Source organism: Vombatus ursinus, unplaced genomic scaffold (assembly GCF_900497805.2).
Source record: "Vombatus ursinus unplaced genomic scaffold, bare-nosed wombat genome assembly UNPS02009975.1, whole genome shotgun sequence".
Lineage (NCBI taxonomy): Eukaryota > Metazoa > Chordata > Mammalia > Diprotodontia > Vombatidae > Vombatus > Vombatus ursinus.
In genome coordinates this window covers 2877130-2898873 of record NW_020949753.1, presented here as the reverse complement: position 1 = coordinate 2898873, position 21744 = coordinate 2877130, and the positions used below count along the sequence as shown (strand labels likewise).

Here is a 21744-nt window from a genome sequence, read left to right as displayed (position 1 = left end):
GCAAGTCATTAGCTAAAAAGAACATCTATGTATATGTATATATTCATATGATGAGAGGAAATACATGTGTCTTTTATGGTTTGAAAAGGTAATCTTTTTGTGGGCTAAGCCTCTGCCTTTTATGTAGCATAGCATACACTGTGGCCATTCAATAAATAATGAATCATAAAAAATTCTTTTCATTTGTATTCTTAAATCTTTGTCTTGGTCAACATCTGATTACAGCAATTGCGGTGAGATAGCTGAGAATATAACAATTGATTTAACTTAAAAGGATAGAGTTTGAGCTGGCAAAGGCTTAGAGGGACTATTCAGAGACCTTGCTCAGTACAGCACACCCAATCATTTCATCAGGGCACTGAACAGAGATGCCCTCTTTGCCATTTTACTCAAAGAGACAGAGAGAAAACTTGGCTGTGTCTTTCAGTTTCTTCCTGTGTGAGCCAGGTCATCAAAATGTATTGGAATTTAGGAAACATTTATTTAGGGTGTGTGTGTGTGTGTGTGTGTGTGTGTACGCATGCACACACATGTGCCGTGAGCTTGTGCAGAGACAATGTGAAAATATTTTTTGCTATTCTAGGAACTTGGTGAAAATATCAATCATTTGTTGTCAAATCAGGTACAAAGGAATCAGTAACTCTATCATCTATGAATAAACAGGGCTTCTGCCTAACTCTGTTAATTAGAACTAACCCTATTTGGAGGAGGAATAGATTGCTTTGAACTGTTTTTTAGACTATGAACTTAGTGTTCCTGAGAAATATCTTTCCCTAATGGTCCCTTTATTGATAAAGAGCCTGAGGATAATTTCCCTAATTAAGCAATAAATCACATTTGATGGAGAAGTTTGGCAAATCATTACAGAAAGTCTATTGCATTATCTTATTCTAAGTTTGGCTATGTTTAATGATGCAGTAAATATAGAACCTAAAAGAAATATGAAAAATAAAAATCTTCATCCAAGTCCAAGAAATGTCTTTTAAATGATGAGAGAGGTAAATACCAAAAGCCTGACATAGCCGCTTCTCTCTAGCTCTAAATCTATTTCCCAGTTTATCATTTTTCATTCTCTCCCTTTCTCTATGTGTGCCTCCAATTAATTGAAAGGTTGTCTCAAAATTCTTCTAACATCCCCAGAAGAAGATAATTTTAAACCTACTATAATTTTCTAAAATGTCAAACACTTTTTTTTTGGTGTGGGGGTGGGGGTGAGAGTAGAGAATTGGATTGGGAAGGGGAAAAGGGATGGTTAGAATGAAGAGGAAAATAAAATGGCATTAGCAAAAATATTGTCTCTGGAATCAGAGTAATGAGGTTCAGATCATGCCTCTGGTACATATTGTTTTGGGTAACTCATTATACCTTCTGTTTGTGCTAGTGCCCCCCCCCCCAAAAGTTTATTTCCTGTGTATTTGTCATATACTCCTATATGCACATATTATCTCCTCTGATAGAATATAAGATCCTTGAAGGCAGGCTCTTTCTTGTCTTATCTATAGTGCTGGTCTCAGAGTCAGTGCTTAATATATACTTATGGATAGCTAGGTGGTACAGTGGATAGAACATGGGATATGGAGTCAAGAGGGCCTGATTTTGAATCCTGCTTCAGACATTTGCCACTTGTGAGACAAGTCACTTGTGTGACTTAACCTCTCTCTGCCTCAGTTTCCTCATCTGTAAATGGGGATAATAATAGCACCTACTTCAAAGAATTGTTGTGATATGTTAATGTATGAAATGTACTTCACAAATCTTAAAGTGCTCCATAAATGTGAGGTATTATAACAGATTGATTAATTGATATAACAGGGGGTTGGTAACCACAACATTTTGGGAATTTATAAAATTGAGAAAAGTGAAATTTGTTTGTTGCTATATAAATTAAACAATCTGTTGCTTATTTGACTTTTCCCCCCCTTTCATTCAGTTGTGGAGATATCCTGTTAATAAAAGACACAGCTTAAATGAACTACAATCTAAGTATCTCCTCTATTTCTCTCTCTCTGAGGCTCAAGAAAAGCTTTATTACAGCAGCTTTTAAGGTGATTAAATTCATCCTGACAGTATTTGGATTCATCAAACTCATGATTTCTGTTTCATTTCCCACCTGTTCTTCCCCTTCCCTTCTTTAACAGTATTTTATGGAATCCTTACTAACACACACACCCACACAGAGCATTTATAATGTCCTTGGGAAAGACATTATATTCATATGAAGGAAGCATAACCAGCTTAAATCGAAGAATCTCCCTCCTGGTATGGTAGCTGGAGAACCTCCTGGAAGAGATACAGAGTTGAGCTACTCCAGATTGAGGCAGAAAAAAAAATACTGTCCCTATGAAGAGAAATTAAGCAGGTTATTGATTTCTATAGATTCAACAGCACTTTACAAATTTTTGCATCTACCCACAGACAGCCCTGAGCTGTCCAAATGCATTACTTGCAGACGGAAAGCATCTTTTGGGGTATCTAATTTATTCTAATTCTTTTAAGGCTACTTGAGTGAGAATGCTGATGTTTTCTGGCATGAATTAATGAACTTTAAGCTGTTCCTGTAGGAATTATTTGAGGCTAAGTGAAATGAAGTGAGAGAAGATAGCTCCAAAAAGAGATTCCAGAGAGTAATTTTCCCAAAGGATTCATTCCACTCTATTTTGCCCCCTTCCAAGCCATTGCTTACATCATTTCCCATGCTCAGAATGCCTTCCTTTTCCCCCTTTGCCTACTGAATTCCTAACCGTCATTTAAAGTTAAAGTTGTCTCACCAACCAGTGAACATTTAAGTGCCTACTATATACATACCGAGAACTCTGTTAAGACAAAAGTGAAGTTGTTGCTGCCCTCAAGGAGCTTACATTCGCTCTTGCGAGATAACATGTAAGAATATAGGCATATGTGAAATATACACAAAATGCAAACAAGTTAATTTTTGTGGAGAAGGCATTAGCAGGTGAGGGGATCAGGAGAAGTCATCTTCATGAAGCCTGCCTGGATCCCTCCTATATGTAACAACTTCCTCCTTTGCCCCTGGAAGAGCTTTCTGTTCTGCCTTTCTCTTTTAAATTCATTTTGTAATATTATGTTATCAGAGTAATCTGTGTTTGTGCCTTATCCCTGTAAAAGATTTAAGTTCAATGAAGGTGGGAGTCACATCTTCCCTAGTACTTAGCCAAGTTATGCACCTAGTTGGTGTTTGTTAAAAGTGTGTTGCATTTTAATTACTTCTGCATTACATAAAACTGTCCTGTATATCAGTCTGTCAAGTGCATTTAGTAAGTGTCTACTATGTGTCAAGCATCGTGCTAAGCAGCTGGGGATGCAAAGGTAAAAACCATTCTCTGCTCTGAAGCAGCACACAGTCTAGTGGGGGGGAGAAAACATGCAAACAACTATGTTCAAAAAAGTATATGCAAAATAAATGGGAGTAACCTCAGAGGAGAGGTATTGGCATTAAGGGGGACCGAGAAAGCCTTCTTTCAGAAGGTAAGACTAAGGTGGGAAGTCAGGGAAGCCAGGAGGTAAACAGGAGGATCAATAGTATTCTAGGCACGGGGAACTTTTCTGTTGTTGTTCAGTCATTCCAGGCGTGTCTGACTCTCTGTGACCCCACGTGGGGTTTTCTTCACAAGGATACTGGAGTGGTTTGTTATTTCCTTCCCCAGCTCATTTTATAGATGAGGAAACTGAGGCAAATAGGGTTAAGTGTCTTGCCCAGGGTCACAGAGCTAATAAATGTCTAAGGCCGTATTTGAACTCTGGTCTTCCTGATTCCAACTTCAGTGCTCTATCACTGCACCACCTAGTCGTCCTGGCATGGGGAACAGCCAGTAAAAACATTGGGAGGTCAGGGCCATTTGATCACAGAGTATGTGGAAAGGAGTAAAGTGTAAGACTGGAAATGTAGGAAGAGGCTAGTTTATAAAGGGCTTTAAAAGCCAAACAGAGGATTTTACATTTGATCCCGAAGGTAATAGAGAGCTGAATAGGGGTAGGAGGTGTGATTCTCTCTTGTGAGAGAATATAGTGATATAGTCATATCTCCACTTTAAGTCTAATCACCTAGCTGATGACTTGGACATACTGAAGTGTTACAGTTACAGTAAAACAAAGCAGGTCTTACATCATCATCTTTGGATTTTGCCTGATGACGCTCTTCTCTTTATCCTGATAAGCATTTTGTGTTACATGACTGTTTATGAGAAATAAGGATTAAGTCCATAAAGACAAAAGCCCAGTGTGGCAGGTGAAATCAGGGAAAAGCAATCAAATAAAAAAATGGAGATTAGGAGTATTTTTCATCTAATTTTGCTTCTAAAAATGTAGACCTTATTCTGAAAAGAAAATCAGATCACACAACAAATTATGTGTAATTTACAAGAAACAGTGCTCTATCTTTTCAATGTTATTAGCGATAATATTTTGAACATAAGAATAAAATGAAAATGGAATAATTTTCTAGAAACTAAAATACATAGATTGTTTTGTGTCTGGACCTGTTACTTCCTTAATGTAGGGAATTCTTGGTTAGGAAACTCCCTCTCCCAAATACAGATCAGCACCTGTTCTAATATTTTTAGTCCTAAGGCATAGCCCTGCCCAGGGTGGGATTAGATAGATGGCTTCCCCAGGGTCATAGAGCCAGGAGATAAGACAGGAAGGATTTTAATCCCAGCCTACCTGATTCTAGGATTACCACTTGAATCATTAAACAATGCTTTTCTAATGCATCAAAGAATAAAAGGAAAGATTTGCAATTTTTTTTAATTAAAAAATTGTCAAGGTAAAATTCTCTCCTCAGTTATCATGTTGAGCTGCTGTTTAAGCTATAGCTTTGTACTGACAAAGTCAAGGGAGATGGAAATTGGAATATGGTCTGCTTGATTTGATCTACGTTGAATACTACAGAGTTAATAACAAGAAATCCACTTGGTGGATCTAAATATTCTGGTTTGGCCAATTACATAAGCAGCTTGTTCAAGGGTCAGGTTGGAGTTATTCTAATCATGAAGTTGGCTTCATTGTGTGTTCAAAGATAACAAGAGATACCATTTTATGGGGCACATCAGACAAGCTGAAAACATTCATATTCAATACTCTATTAGTATAAGCAGAGGAGTATCATGTGGAAACATCTTGTGAGGTCCCCTCCAGCTCTAAAATGCCTCTGATTGCATATACACACCCGTATGTTTATAATTCTATACATAGACATATGCCCCTAATGAAATAACACGGATTTGAGAAAAGCAAGCATAGGTTATATTATTAACTTACTGTTTAGACTGTGTCTGAGCAGCCAGAGGCTAGTGAGACTTGCTAACTATCCAGTTATTAATATCAAGGGAGGTTTGAAACAGGGAGCTGCTGTATTCACTGAAGGTGCTCTCCAGTCCTGCAGGATGCCTGGCAAAGAGCCCAAAAGGAAAGAGGATTCCCTATAATTGGTGTGGACCTCCAGGAGATATTGTACAAACCCCAGAATATTCCAGAACCTTCTGCATGGTATCTATGGTACCTAAAATTGATAGTGGTCTAATAATACAAGAAAGAACAAATACACAAAAAGTGTGAGTTGATTTGGTAGTTGGGTGGTACAATGCTTAGCATGCTGGTCCTAGAGCAGGGAAGACCTGAGTTCAAATCCTGTTTCAGAGGCTAACTAGCTGTGTGATTCTGGACAAGTAACTTAAACTTTTTCTGCTTCAGTTTTGGCTTCTGTAAACTAAGAATAATAATAATAATAATATCTACTTTCTAGGATTGTTGGGATGACCAAATGAGGCAATATACATATCAAGTTGCAAACATTAAAGTGCTATATAAATGTTAGTTATTATTATTGCCTAGTTTGTATGACAATGGGATCAGATGGGCTGCACATTTGAGTTAGCCCGTCCAAAAATATCTCTTACTCAGGTACTCTAGGTGGATTCAGAACTGATCAGGAGGAAAGACATAGACTACATTGCCTTTGGGAAGCTGCTCAGAATTCAGAGGCACAGAACCCTTGCCTAAAGAATAATTTCCTCTCAGTACGATGCATCCAGGCTTTTCTTGAAAACATTGATTCTACTGACTGAAGTAGTCTACTCCACGTCCAGGCTGCAATACCTCTTGGGCAGTTTTCCCCCTTCTTTAAGCCTAAATTAGTCTCTCTTTTACTTCTACCCCCTTTCCATGGTTCTGCTCCCTCTGCCCTCCTCCCCCATCCAGTTAAGTGGACAAATCCAATACTTCACTCACATGACAGATGCACAAGTGAAATCTATGAATCTTGAAATCTAAATTTCTCAACCAATCCATATTCTGTTGGTTGTTATCTACTGACCTGTCCTCTCCTCCCATAATGTCCTTCCTTTCTCAATAAGTTCAGTGGGTCATTTCAAGTTGTCCTGATCTGGCCACTGGACCCAGATGGTTCTGGAGGAGAAAGTGAGGCTGGTGACTTTGCACAGCCCTCACTCACTCAAAAAAAATTCAATTGCAACTTATGTCATCGTCTCCCTGATGTCATGGTCTTCTTTGACAATGAAAGACAAACGCAACCACAAGGACTTATACATGAAATCTTGGATATACATGTACTTATTTCCTAGTACACTTGCCATCTCTTTATAACTAGGGTAGCAAGTTCAGTACTTGAGGTTATTTATGTTCTTTAAGCTGCTTTGTCTAGAATTAGAATACAATACCACCAAGAGGAGGTAATACACACACACACATATACATACATACATACATATATATATGTTCTATACACATATATAACACACATATACATATATGCATTATATATATATATACAGACACATATTGATATAGACATAAATATATAGATATCTCATTGGAGGAGAGGAGTATCCTCCACTATCTGTACTGGTTCCTTCTCTTATCTTTCTGTGTCCTCTCCCACACACACATCAGTTCCCCTGCATGGGTTCAATTATCATCTCTGTGCAGATGGTTCCCAAATCCAAATATTTAGCCCTAGTCTCTTAATATCCAGTACCTCTTTGCCCACTGCTCACTGAGCATGTCTAAATTCATGAATTCAAACTCAACATGTCCAAAAAAGGAACCCACTGTTTCTCTGTCTTCCCAAACCTAATCTTCCTCAAGACTCCATCCTGGTTAATGGCAGCAGCATCTTTCCTGTCATCTAGGTTATCAACCTCAGAGTAATTCTTGGTTTTCTCCTCTTCTTTACCTCTATATCTCAATGGATGCCAAATGTGATTGAGTCTATCTTCACAAAAGTCTCTTGTATCCATTCTCTTATCTTTACTCAATAGCAACTCTCCTAGGTCAGGGTCCTATCTCCTTTCGTCTGGACAATTGCAATAGCCTCTTAACCTTTTAATAAGAAGCTCTAGTTCTATTCTAGTTCCAACCTTTTCCAATCCATTCTCCACATAGCTTCTTAAGGTACAAGTATGACCATGGAAATCACCTGTCACACATATACCTCCTCATCTTCACATTTGATGTCTTCCAATTTGGGGTTCCAGCCTACCTTTCCAGGGATATCGCATATTGCTCCCCTTCATGCACTCTTTATATTTCTGCCCAACTGGCCCACTCACTTTCCCAAGATTGGCATATCATCTCTGACCTCTGTACCTTTGAAAAGAGTATCCTCCATGCTTAGAATATACTGTCTCCTTACTTCTAGCTCTCGGGTTCTTTATCCATATTTCCCGCAAGGCTCAGCTACTATTTCATTTCCTATGGTAAACTTTTCTCAATCTCCCTAAGTTTTAACAATCTCTTTTTCCTACTAAAGTGTGCATGTATATAATTATTTGTTTCCATGTCGTATCCCTTCCTCTTTAGGAGAAAGTAAGCTCCTTGAGGGCAAGACCTTTTTTTTTTTCAGTCTTTGTATCCACAGTCCATAGGACAATATTTACAAAGTAGGAGCTTAATAAGATCTTGTTGGATTAGATTAGATAGGAATGGATTGGAAAGCATTGATGCTTTGATTAATATGCCCATTTTATTAGAACAACTAGGCTTAATTCATTGGGAAAGGGAGTAACATATTTTCCATTTTTAATAAACCTTTTTAATAATAAACATTTTATATTGTTTTAAAAAAACATTTTAAATCTTTTGTAACTTTAAGAAATATTTGTGTAGGTAATTGGTACCCTACAAGACACAGAACCCTGTGACTATTTTTTTCCTTTTGTTCTTCTGATAGTAACCTCTTGCTGCTACAGCCTTATTGGAAATTATTTAGAGATGGTGCAGAAGAAAGACCTATGCGTGACTTCTAACACAGCATCAAATGTGAAATTGCTCTTATCACAAGTGCTTTCAAAAAGAGCATGCATTTTTAATCACAAGTCATTATTTTTTTAAAACAACAGCTAAAGAGAAAACTTTATAATGTTTTGAAACAAATTTAAATTGGTTACACCACACTGACAGTATCCACAAATACGCTTATATAAATGACTTTCTCCCACTTGACTTAAGGCCCCTCAAGGGCAAGAGACCATGATTTCTATTCTTTAGTTACTAACTAACCACAGTGTCTACTAGTACATACTTGGGAAGTACTCCAATATTGGGATGGTTAAGTTAGTCTAAGTCTTAATGAGATGGGCAATGATTAGGATAAATAAATTAATAAGCTGATTATAATGAGAAATGGAATCTTTTTGGATTGAGAAATTTACAGGACATAAATTCCCTTGTCTCCTGAGAGCTTACATTTTGTTGTTGTTTTAATACCTTAGGTTGAATAGTGTGAACTCAGATAAAATCAACCCTCTTCATCTGATTCCAACCTGTCTAGAATTGTACATCCGACCTTAAGGTATTTAAAGTCTTGTTCCAGTCCTGAATGGCTATAATTCTCAAGTTTAAAATGAGTCATTATAGTTATGTAACTCAACAATTACACTATTAGTGAGCTAGTATAATAAATAGCATCTATATGCCCAATAATTCTATACTACTTACATAATTGGAGCAGAGTGGGACATGAAATGAAACTACTTAATTCCCCTGACAGCTTCAACAGAAGCATATTGTCTTTTTCACTCCTTCAACATTTGCAATAAAAATACAGACAAAGGGTTTTTGAAATGGTCTCTGGCTATTAAAAAAAAGTTGAAGCTTGTCTGAAAAAAATACTTTGCGACTTAGCAACTTAATAAGCAGATGCACATTGGTTCTTTGTCTAAAATGAAGTTCATTTTCACTAAAAACCAAAACAAATGAAATCTAGGTTTCAGATGAATGATGGGGGAAAATAAAACTATATGGTTAATGTTTTAACACATTACTTTAATCTGAACCTTTGTCCTTAAAGCCTAAGATGTATGATTTCTGTTTAAGCATTTTATGATTGTTTCAAGAAGATTAAATATAAGTATTGACATGAAAACACCGGTGTACTTGTCAGGGTAAAAACCACTTGCCTTGTGATAACGAGAATAGTTTTCAAATTCTCTACTCCAATACTAAGTTCCTACGAACTACAATACTATGTCCTTCCTTTTGGTTAACAGTCTACCTATCTGAGTCATATTTTCCCATACTCATATCAATTTTAGAATTATAATAAAACTCAAATTTAATATTTTTTTCAGATTTTGTATGAAAGTGATAATAAAAACTTAGCTTGAATAGCTTATATCTGCACTAAGACTTTTGGGACACACTGTATTTGATACACCTCAACTGATGATATTAACTGTAACTCTCTGATGATCTAGTTTGGTCTATATTAAAATCTGAAAAAAATTAAATTTGATTTTTATTGTAGCTCTACAGTGCTGATTAGTATGGGAAAATATTGAGATAAGTAGACTTTAAGCCAAAGAGAAAGGCCTAGTGTTATAGCTTATTGGAACTTACCATTAGGAGTAATGAATTTGAAAGCTGCTCATATTATCACAGTAATTTTTTTTAAATGAGTAAAACTTAAACTTACACTAAGATTTTTGGGACAACCAGGCCTTGTTTGGTCCTTCTGTGGAGCTGTAATCTCATTAATGTGGATATTTTTCCCATGACCCAAATGACAACTCACCCAGAGCTATCCTTCTTATACTAATCTTGTCTGCCCTTCTATAACTTCCTCATGGAGGAATGCCCACATTCCCATTCTCTTGATCCTCTGACCTCTTGACATTGGGTAGATACCAATGGAGCTGCTAGGCTGTCCATCACTTGGTTATTTCTCACTCTCAGCCTATGAGCAGCCTCCTTTCTTTTCCAAATGTATATCTCTCTGATCACCTGCTTTAAGCCCTTCTTTCTATACTATTCTCTGTTTAAAACAGACGGCAGTCTGCTCACACCAACCAAGCACTTCGTAGTTGTTTGCATGTAATCTCTCCTCCATTAGATTGTGAACTCCTTGAAAGAAGGGGCTAGTTTTGCCTCTCTTTTGAATCCTTAGCACATTGCCTGGCATAGACAATTAATTGATTTGACTTGACCCTCTTGGACGTCCTTTACCTTTTACTCTTCCTTGACACAAGCCATGAAGCATCCAATACTGATACAATGATCAAGTTCCCATTAACCAAAAAGCTATGTCCTTAAACCTAGACTTAAAGAAACTCCTACAAATTCTCTAGCCATAGAAAGCAATTTATTTTTGTTTTGAAAGAAGAAAAAAACACTTTCCTGGTCAATTAAAGGACCTGAAATGGGACAATTTCCACTGCAGAATACTGGTTTCACTCCATGAAAAATGTATTCCAAAAGTATGTTACCTGGGATAATATTTCCATATACATGTGTCTAAAAAAAAAACCCTTCATACTCAAAATCTTCTGGCCTTCTACCATTCTAAACCTTAAAGTTTAATCATTATTTAGATAGTTAAATATATTTCAAATGGGGTGAATAATTCCATCTAGCACCATAACCTTATCTTATAGTTGAATTTTAAGTTACTAAAAATTATCCAACATGCATCATAAAATGATCTCATATTTGGTATTTTTCTTCCACATTTTCCCAAATACCATCTGAAATTCAGGTCAGAGAAACTAGTTTAAAACAAAGAAGTTCTTGGTTAAGGTTATTAGATCATTATCAAGAGCAAGGTCACAAGATCCCATCTGCTCCTCCATCTTACATTTGATTTCTAGGTAATTAAGCAACACGTATTCACAGCAAATATCTACTCTATGCCTAATCCTGTCCTATGTGCTATGACAGGTAATGAGACATGGCCCCTGCCTACAAAAATCTAAACACAATTGGAGAGGAAAGACTCGCCATGAAACAACTGGGAGAGACAGTGTATGTTATACAAAGCGTGTGTTACACACAGCTGGAAAATAAATCTATATCATGTGTGTGTGTTTTTGCAAAATAAAGTGCTGATTATGCAATAATGATAGAAAATGCAAGCTATAGAGAATACAAAGATCGATGCAGGTTGGCTATTTAAACACAAATCTTGTTCATCAAACAATGGAATCATTACATAGGCCAAGTTATTCTTGCTTATACTAGCACCAACCTTCCTCCTCACCCTCACCCATCTATTTCAACAGGATTTGTGAGCCAGCCGCTAGAGGGCAATAGTCACACACACTTGAAAACGCTCTCTCTGACTACATAGGAATTACAGGCATTCCTCATAGGTAGGTCAAAAAATACAAATTGGGTCGCAGAAAGAAAAATTATCTACCCAGGATATGACGGAATCATTCTTTAAAGATCATTTATAGTCAGCCAGGAGGAAGTTGATAAAAAGATAATTTTCTCACCTCTAAGATTCATTTCAACAATGGCTCATTCTTTCATATGCCAGGCATATGAAGAATAAGCAAAGAATAAGCAAACCAGTGTTTTGCCTGTCCTCAAAGACCTTACACTCTAGGTATCCTTGATTTTCTTATGGAATCTTTACAATTAGGCTTTTTTATTCCAACACAATGTATTTAAGTGGACTTTTCCTTTGGAATTGCAGAGTGTACCTTTGTGGCTAGGTTGGAAACAAGGAAATCTGGGATATAGGTCTTGCTTTGGATTTTAGTACTTAGAAGGAATCTTTAAAAACTTTTGGTATCACATCTAGGCCAACGAAAACATCTACCAACCTACAATGACTAGTTTGAGTATTAATTTAATCATTTTTGACAATAAATATTTTAGGGGCAAAAGAAATCTTACATAAATAAAGTATTTTTAAAATTAATTTTCTTTGATTGTATTAGAACATTTGATCCATCTAGTGTCTAGATTTGCAGAGGATCTCTGAAGCCAGAGTTGTGTGAATTTCCCTACAACTCTTCATGTCAGTTAAAGTAATGATGATATTGACTCCAAATCCTCTTATAGGTACAATTCAATAAGGATTTTTGAGATAAATCTACAGGTGAGGAAATTGAGGCCCAAAGAGATTAAGTGACTCACTCATAGTCATATGTTTAATCAGCACCAGGACAGTGACTATCACTAGCATAAACTGACCACCAATCCAGTACAATAAACTCCCTCTCAGTAAACATTTCTTGCTCCTGTTACCCTGGACACAGAAAACAGCTTCTTACAGTTTCTTCAAAAAGTGATTTTCAAACCTAAAACTATAAAACAAATGTAAATTATTGTAATATAGTATTATAATTATTACATTATAATTATAATGTATAATATAAATATGTATATTTTATATGTTTAATGATTTAAAAAATAATGATAGTAGATTATCTACATTCATGTTGGACTGTACCTAGCTAGTTACATGCCACTTACTGGGCCATCTCCTGTTGTCCTGATCTATATCTGGCCACTGGATCCAAATGGCTCCAGAGGAGAAAGTAAGGCTGGTGGCCTCCCTCACTTAAAGCCATTTCACTTACAAGTCATGGCATCATCTTCTTGATGTCATGGTCCTCTTTGAGAATGAAGGACAAATCACAAAACAACCACAACATGCCACTTAAATATAGAATACAACTCCTAGATCTTGGTAACTAGTTTCAGAACATTCACAGGAAGGTTTCCTGATTTCTTATCTAAATGGTTTTTCTCCACTAGAATCCTACTTTGCTGATTCATCAGGGCATGGAGGTGTTCTGGACTCCATAAGACTGTTTCAAAGCAGTGTAAGCTTTGGCAGGTTCAACAGCTAGAAATATTTTGAATGTAGGCCTGGTGATAGACTTTGTGTCTGTTGTCCAAGAACCACAGCAGTCAAGTCCAGAGAAGCTTACTCATCACTGAAAGACTGGCCACCTGGGTGATAAAAATGATCTTTGGCCAAAGCAAACCAAGGAGGAAAACAACTTGTCCTAGTTTCATGCAATTCTTATTCCTTTCCATTGTGAGGTGGAAAGGTGGCAGAAAAGGTGAAGTAAATAGAGGATGCTATGAATCATCTCTTTCTTAAGGAATGTTCCCACAAACATTAATTAAATGATTGTTACTTTTAATATGATCGTTGTCAAACAATAACTCGCTATCTTCTATATGAGAGAAGGAATGAAAACATATTTTAAAAAAAAGCAACAAAACCACAAAGGAGTGACTATACAACCCAAAATTACATACTATGTAAATCTGGACCTAATTATCAATTAAAAAAAAAAGGCCAACACTGAAGAAAAGAGAGGCAGGTAAGGCATCTTTTAAAAAAATTAAAAAAAAAAAACCCACAACAACCTAGAAGTGAAGATGATATTAAACTTACAAACACTCTGAACCAGGGGTTAGCAGACTCTGGTCTGAATCTTCTGTTGCCTGTTTTTGTACAGCCTATGAGCTAAGAATAGTTACTATATTTTACAATAAAGTTTTATTGTGTTTAAAAAAAATTAAAGCCGCTCTTAGCTTATGGGGAGGCAGGATTTGGACTTCAGCTGAAGTTTGACTACTCCCTTCTAAACAAACAGAAATATAAGGTAAACAAGTGCAATTACCAAGGAAAGAATATGCAATGAAATAAATTAGTTGAGATAAAAAAAATCTTCAGCTAAATGGAAAAGCAGTTTATAGGTTCTCTCCAGAAAGGCAAATAAAGCAGTCAGGAGAACTCATTTCATTGATGTTTACAGTACCTCATATTTAATTGGTGAAGCAAATGGTTGCCACACAATGGAAGACAAGGACCAGAAACCATTTTAGCCTCTTAATCCCTTTAGTAAATGAAGAGACACCCAACCCAATGGAAATTCAACTTTACAGTATAAACTAATTAGGAAAACTCCCTCTTACACGCAAACACATATACACACAAATGAAGCAAAACATACATTAAGAAGTAAAGGAGTCTGTGTGAAAGTCAGCTAAGTGAGATCATTCAATATCATCATGACCAAAAATGTCAAATGGACCAAATCTTTCAGTTTTTTTAATAATAAACTTTTCTCACTGATGATGAGAGAATTATCAAAGCTAGACTCTACTATCTTAGTCCTTGATGAGAAGCGATAATGTTATTTGGAAATATGCACTAAGGAAAGGGGCTAAACTTAACCAAATATATGTACAAAAGAAATTTGAATTGGAGGGGACACAATTTTAAAACATTTAGATATTAATTCTTTAAAAGGAAAAGACTCCAAAAGAATGGAAAAGATCACTGACAGGGCTTCCCTGCAACACTCCCCACCCCACTGCAATTCTGCCAAGATGATATTAGCAACAACCAAGCCATGTATCTGTTTCTTCTCCTCCAGAATATTTTTGAGAATGGTCTATGCCTCCTTGGAGGGTGTCTTAATGAGCAAAAATATCAGCATCTTGTAGACAGTTTTTTTTTTACTATTTCAGTCACACACCTGACCCAGTGAGAGAATATAAAACCTGACTTGTTTTTTGTTTGTTGGTTTTTTTAAACAGTACTTGAGTAGGGAGAACAACACGCAACTTAAAAAAAAGCTCTCCTCAGATAAAGAATCTTCCAGACACACATTAAGTTATACCAACTGAAATCAACTGGATTTTTCTAGATATTTTTTCAAAAGGTTTATTTTCCAACTCTCTAGTTTGACACAGTTAAATTGAACAAATATCATATTTCTAAAGACTTGTGGAAATTTGTTTTCTTTTTCATTATATAGATATGAATAATTGGTTAGTTCCAATTTCCAAACACTGAAGAAATTACCTATTTTTAACCTGTTTTAACCAATTTTTAATTAATGTTTTGATAAATTTTACCTGTTTCATTTAATTTTCCATGTAGACTTTGAGCATTAATGTTTCACTTGAACAGTTTGATTATAAACACTAGGAAAAGTACATAATATACAAATATGCTACTAATAAGTAAATATTTTATTAACATTTAAAGATTATGCCATTTACCCAGGCAGGTATAAAATTGCTTTTAATGGGAAAACAAGTCTTTAAATGAATTAATTTCCTAACATTTTCTATAGCTTATTATAGAATGACAAGGTACATGTCTGATATTTCTCTCCTGGAGAATTTCATACCTCCTCCTTTTTTTTTTTTAAACAAAGAACTGATAATAAGGAAAGTAATCGTTCTGACAGATGCACTGAGGAGCACATTATGTATATGGTGTGTTGCAGAAGTCAAATACGTACAGATACACAAAACTACATAATGAAATGCTTGCTATAGCCTGGTTACTAAAAAGCAAAACATAACAAAATAATATGACTGCACCCATAATTATTTATGGATGGTCAAAATAATTGAGGAGCTATGGTATTGGCTGCTGTGGCCATTCCTTGCAACAGCTGCAGCCATTTGCTGACATCAGATAGTTGTCCAAATTCTTCAGCTGCCCAACTGACGTGGAGAAAAATGTTAAAGAATCTTATTTAACAGAGCCAAACAACCTGTAGTCACAGGGGATCCAGAAAAGCACAGTGATTCAACCGACACTAGAAAATAATTTATCAGCTATTAAGTCTGCATCCCCAGAATACAGAAGTTATAAAAGAGTAAAGGGGAAGGACTTAGAAAGCAACAGACTATTACTAAATAGTGGATGATCAATTTATTAAGTAGAGGGAAGGTTATCAACAGAGTGTTGGCCGGTATTCTGACCATGATGATACATGAAATCAATGAAGCTATGAAATACCTTCAGTCCTGGGCAGTAACCTTTTTTAACTTCTGAAGTGCTGGTAGTGGAGTGACAGATAAGGGGCAAATCAGACAGGGCATAGGCATTAATTCAACTGTTACTACATTAAAGCTTTCACCATTGACCGATATGAAGAAACACAATCCAAGAACCTTATCCATATTGATATTCTCATTATACACGAAACCAGTTGCAGACAAATGAAAAGGTGATTCAAAGACTCTCCTTGGAGAGGTGACAAAGGAGCTGCTGTAGTTGGTTTGTTCTTATTGAGGGATGGGGCAGGGATATCCCCCAACAGACTGTAAAGCACAAAGCTACGAGTTTGCTCGTGGCTACTGCAGCTAGCATACACAGTTGGTTAGGGCATGGCAATGCTGAGGGGAGATTCCAAGTATTTCAGTTCTCAGATATTATTTCATGAGCTTTTTTTATCTCATGAAGTAAGATCTTTCAGTCTTCTTATGTTATAGATTCAGATTTAATCGCTCTATATCTGGCACGTATTTCCTTATTTTTTTAGGTTTTGGGGAGAGGTTGAAGAACTTTGAGGAAAATACTCCTCTACATCATGCCAATTACCTCCCACTGGTTTGTTGGTAAAATGAAGACTAATTTTGAAGTAAAGTTTAGTATTTCACACAATTGGGTTTAAGAAGGCTTTTACATTTCAGAAATTTCATGTTGCAGAGTGAAAATAGCTTTTTAAAATTTCTCTTCTTTCTCTTCATGATACATTATTTGCATATTGTATTTTGAAAGGGACAGCTGCAGGTTCTGGATTGGGCATAGATTGAAGCTGAGTGCAGACTACATCTTAAGTAGGAGATCATTGGAAACAATCACAGAAGAAGCATCATCAGTTAACTCTGTTAACTGTCATTTCTTTCTTTCTTTTTTAATAATTAGCTGATTTCTCTTCACATACCAGATTCAAAAAGCTTTTATTATATTTTGCTTTTATGTATATTCTAATCACTTGTTCTAATCCAGCAACAATTTATAGTAGGCAAATAGTTAAAAAAATTACTGGATTAATTTTGTTACTTCTAACAAGCAGGATACACAACATATAGAAAATTCAAGGTGTTTTTTTTGTTTAAAATAAGGTGACACTAAAGGTTAACAATTTACTGTATTCCTAAACTTTTCTGACAAAAGTATTTGGTTAAATGTGGAATAGAAAATGGGAAAGTGTGGACTGATCCGTTCAGTCAATCACTTTACTGGAGAACAATCCAAAGTCCTACTGATGATAGATGAATAGCAACATTTTCACATAAGGACAATATGCTAACACATACACAATATTTGGGCCCATTTGTAACTCACTGAAAATTCTTCAAAGATTCTCTTGAGCTCCCCATGACCTTGACTTTCAGCGATATGTGCAGGGTCTGCTCCTTCTATGTTTCTAGCCTTTGATGCCCAAGTTGCACCTGAACACTGAAGTAAATGGACAGCCAAATTCTTTAAGCCAAACTTTGCTGCACAATGGAGAAGGCTTGGAAGTTCTTGAAGCTGTTTATCTGTAAACACAGAAAAGCAAAGCCATTTAACACCATTAAAAATTCACATATCACATGGATGATGAGAGGTAGCGTGGCTTAGTGGATAGGGGGCTGGCCTCGGCCACAAGGAGACTGTGAGTTGGAACCTGGCCTCTGGCATAAACTGCTACTATGACCCTGGGAAAGTCATTTAAACTCACAGTGCCCCTCAAGCAACTTTCTAAGGATATAAGAGGCAGAGAAGGTGCACACCTATATTGGTAGGAATTTACTCACCTGGAGTTCATACAAATGAAATCACACACCTGGTCCAAGTATAAATACATGCAGAAATACATACCAACATGCATGGATATACATCTGTGTGCGTATACATATACATATGTGTGTATATACACACATACACACACATGTATATGTTATGTAACTGTAGTCTTGTGCTTCACTCCCTGCCCCATTGGCAGCATGTCAATTACACCAGTTCCTTTATTCATCTCTCCCAAGAGAATCTTTGAGCCATCCCAGCATTTCTCCGCAACTGGTTACGTGTAGAAATGAGACTGCCAACTTGGATAGGGTTCTTGAGGTCTGTTTCGTCATATTGGTCAAAATTTCCTTGCCCGCAGTTCCCTATACTAAAGAAATCTCAGATCCAGTTTTTTTTAAAAAAAGCGTCAAGTACTATACCACACACTGGGGAGACAAAGACAATAATGTCCCTGACCTCCAGTAGCTTGCATTTTGCTGGAGGGCACAGCATATACACAGATAATTAAATGGAAGATGATATGGGTGGGGGAAAGGGAGAGAATTACTGGGAAGTCCAGAAAAGGTCATGGGTCCTAGAGAAGACAGTTGAGCTGATCCTTGGACAGAGCCAGTGATTCTAATTCTAATTATTTGCTAATTTTAGAAATTATCTGCCGTGCTTAAAAAGAAAGAAAGAAACCCTTATTCCTCTGTTTTAATTTCCTACACTAAATGAACCGACCCCCATTAGCAATTTATAAATGGTGGAATCAGATGGTGAATAAGTTAATTTTATTGGTTATGACCACCACTTCTACTCTGGGGTTTTTTGAGTTTCAAAAACTGATCATTATTTCTCTAGGATGTACAGAGAACTTAGCAGGACCCCAAGATATACAAATCTCTAAGTTTATAGACAAGTTTTTAAAATTTTTTCTTTGTTCTGATGGTGAATAGAACAAAAAATTCCTAGTGAAGATATATATTATTTTCCTGCACTGTGTATATAATTCTCCTATACAAAGTATATTACTTCCCCATATTATGTATATTGTATATATTGTATATTATATATGTACATATATTGCATATTAATTCACTATATTATGTGAAACTTTAAAACAAACAAAAACCAGCCAGCCAACCCACCACATAGACAGAAAACACAATATTATAAATTATAGACACATCTTTCTTGTTTCTAGCTTCTGGATGGATGGTTTCTATGGAGCTTTAATAACTTTCTTAACCCTATTCTCAAGTTGGAATTTCATAATTACTTGTTAATTATTCAAAACCATTAAAGGACGAATGGCTCAACTCTTTTCCCAATGACAAAGACCTAATAAATGACAGTTACATGTCATGTTTTCATGCTAACCTGAGAAAAAAAGTCTTATGGAAATCACACGCCAGCTTATTTTAATAGAGACGTTATCAACATAAACAGAGGCAAGCAATGTAAAGCCTTAAGGCAAGTCGGGGACAAAGGCATCAGAGTGAATGCTAATTCCAATTATCCCAGGAGAATTTTAATTCAAAAGAAAGGTTTATAGAAAAAAAAAAAACAGCTAGCCTGGAAAACATTTTAAAATTCTTGGTCTTGCCAGGGTCATTTTATCTTTTTGTTAGTTGACATCACTGGAATAAACGACAGAATAAGAAGAATGCCACAGAAGGGCTTGCAAGCAAAGAGAGGGAGTCATAATTTAAGGCGTTCGATCCCTCATCTGCTCCCACGCCAAATAGAAGCTTCCAAGTCTAAATGTTAAATTAAATGCTTGTTGACTGAAATTATTGCATAGTAATCTTCTCTTCCGATTTGTAAAGCAAAACAACAGCAACAAAGTGTTCCTTGACATTTGTATAACATTGTAAGTCGTACAACACATTTTCTCATAATTAGTCTGTTAGATAGATAACATGTATTATTAACTCAATTTTACATATAAAGAAACTGAGGTTTTACAATTTTATTTTATTTTTAATTTATGGAATAAAACAAGTATAGCACAGTAAAACAGCATAAAATAGTATAAGAAAAAGATGGTTGCACATGAAACTGTAATCTATTGTGTACAACTTGCTGTTCTTTTTAAATATGTAATAATGTTATCATGTAAATTTCTTCATTTCCTTTTTTTTCCTTCCCCACCCCCTCACCCCAGAGATGGCTACCATTGGACACAAATAGGTATATACATTCATTCTCTCATTATTTGTTAACCAATCAGAGTTGACTTCCACCTTCAGAAACACCCATTCTTCCAAGAGCATGTTGACTAGGTTTCATGAAGAGTCTTTGGCATTCTAGAAGGCCTCAGACCCCTTTTATTAATTATCCACTAGCATAATTAATAAAATAATTAATTACCCAGAAACTATGTCTCTCGAACCTTTCACACATCATGCACACTATACTGACACTTTGCTTCATCTACCTGTCCAGGCATCCTACCTTCACCTACTGTTGGCATCTTCCTAGATCACCTACAAAGCTATCTAGTTTCCAGGTTACACCTGTCTTAGTTTGATCCTTTCTGATATCTCTTAAGCTCAGGATTGCTATGTTACTCGCTTGCATCAGTAATAAGGTAATGGGAGAGAAGCTGTGAAATTACACAAAGGGGTTGGGGGGAAGAGAGTAACCATTTATTAAATACCTCCTACATGCCAGATATTACTATGCCAGGACCTTTGCTTTGCACTACGTGCAAAGTGCTTTACAAATATTATCTCTTTTTATCATCACAACTACCTCTTTGGTCTCATTTTGATCTCCATTTCACATTTTAGGAAATTGAATAAATTAGTAACAGAGATTAAGTTACTTTTGCCCAGGGTCACATAGCTAGTGTCTGAGGCCATATTTGAACTCAAGTCTTCCTGACCCCAGACGAAGTATTCTAATCACTGTACCACCTAACTTCGTATAAGACCATTTTCCCCTCCTCAGGCTGGGGAGGTTGGCAGTGGGAGGGAGGGAGGAGACTGGACCTATGAATTCAATGGTATAGGGGAATTCCCAGTGTGGACATTTTCTTTGCTGATAAAGATGACAAATCGTGAGTAATTTATAGAGGTTCAGCGCTCATGATCACACAGTTTGTAGATTGTAGAAGTATGATGTGAATCCAGAACCCTAATGCCCACCTTCTCTCCACTGCAGCCCTCTACCCATTATGGCTATAATTACAAACATGATATGGTGTAGCTCTGTCAGTGTGGTACTGATTTTCTTCATACATAACTTGTTTGGTGCAAGTAAGGAGAGGATTGACAAGTGATTCATGGGGAGGGATGATAGAAATCTCTGTAAGGTTCAAAGCAGATTTGATTATTTTTCTCCCAAAGTAAGCACCAGTTACCAGAGCCCAAAACAAAAATGCCTTTCTAAGGCCTAAGTTTAGAAATCGTTCATTGTTCTTTTGCTCTTGTAACCTGGATAAGAAAAGGATGGTTCTACTATACCTGCCAATAGTCAAGATGTCTTCATCTGTAGTCTTAGTCAATGGGTTATTGGAATCAGGAGGTAGAAATACTGTCTGGAAACAACTGAGCTGTTCTACTAACATTGAAGAAGAAAATTTCCAAAGATCTGTTGATGAATAAGTTCTTCTGACACATACTGGCTTTGTGATGCTGGGGAAATCACTTAAGCACTCAGTGAAACAGGTAAGACTAAGTTAAAGATAGTTCTATAAAGATAGTTCACATCCAATACTCCAATAAAAAATAGAATAGATTTTTATGTTGAGTTCATTTCTTCCTCCTTGTAAGTTCTACCCACTGATTTCTATTTCTGCTCTCTGAGATAAAAACGTTAGTATGTCATGGAAAGAAAACTGAATTTGGTATTTGTAAATCTGAGTTTGAATCCTGGCTTTGCCACTTGTGTATATTGGTCAAGTCAAAACTCCACTAAAAGCCTCAGTTTCA

At 36.2% G+C, this 21744-nt stretch overlaps 1 protein-coding gene across 2 annotated transcripts in view; it reads right to left on the bottom strand.

The window, feature by feature from the left end:
• The window catches only part of BANK1 (B cell scaffold protein with ankyrin repeats 1), a 394230-nt gene that overhangs the window by 193883 nt on the left and 178603 nt on the right, over nucleotides 1–21744 (bottom strand). For both annotated transcript variants that reach the window (XR_003568363.1, XM_027853422.1), the window contains exon 7: nucleotides 17378–17574. Coding sequence is in view for 1 of the 2 variants with exons in the window: in XM_027853422.1 (XP_027709223.1) it covers nucleotides 17378–17574 (197 nt within the window). In the remaining variant the exon portion in view is untranslated. The remainder of the gene's footprint in view (nucleotides 1–17377; nucleotides 17575–21744) is intronic.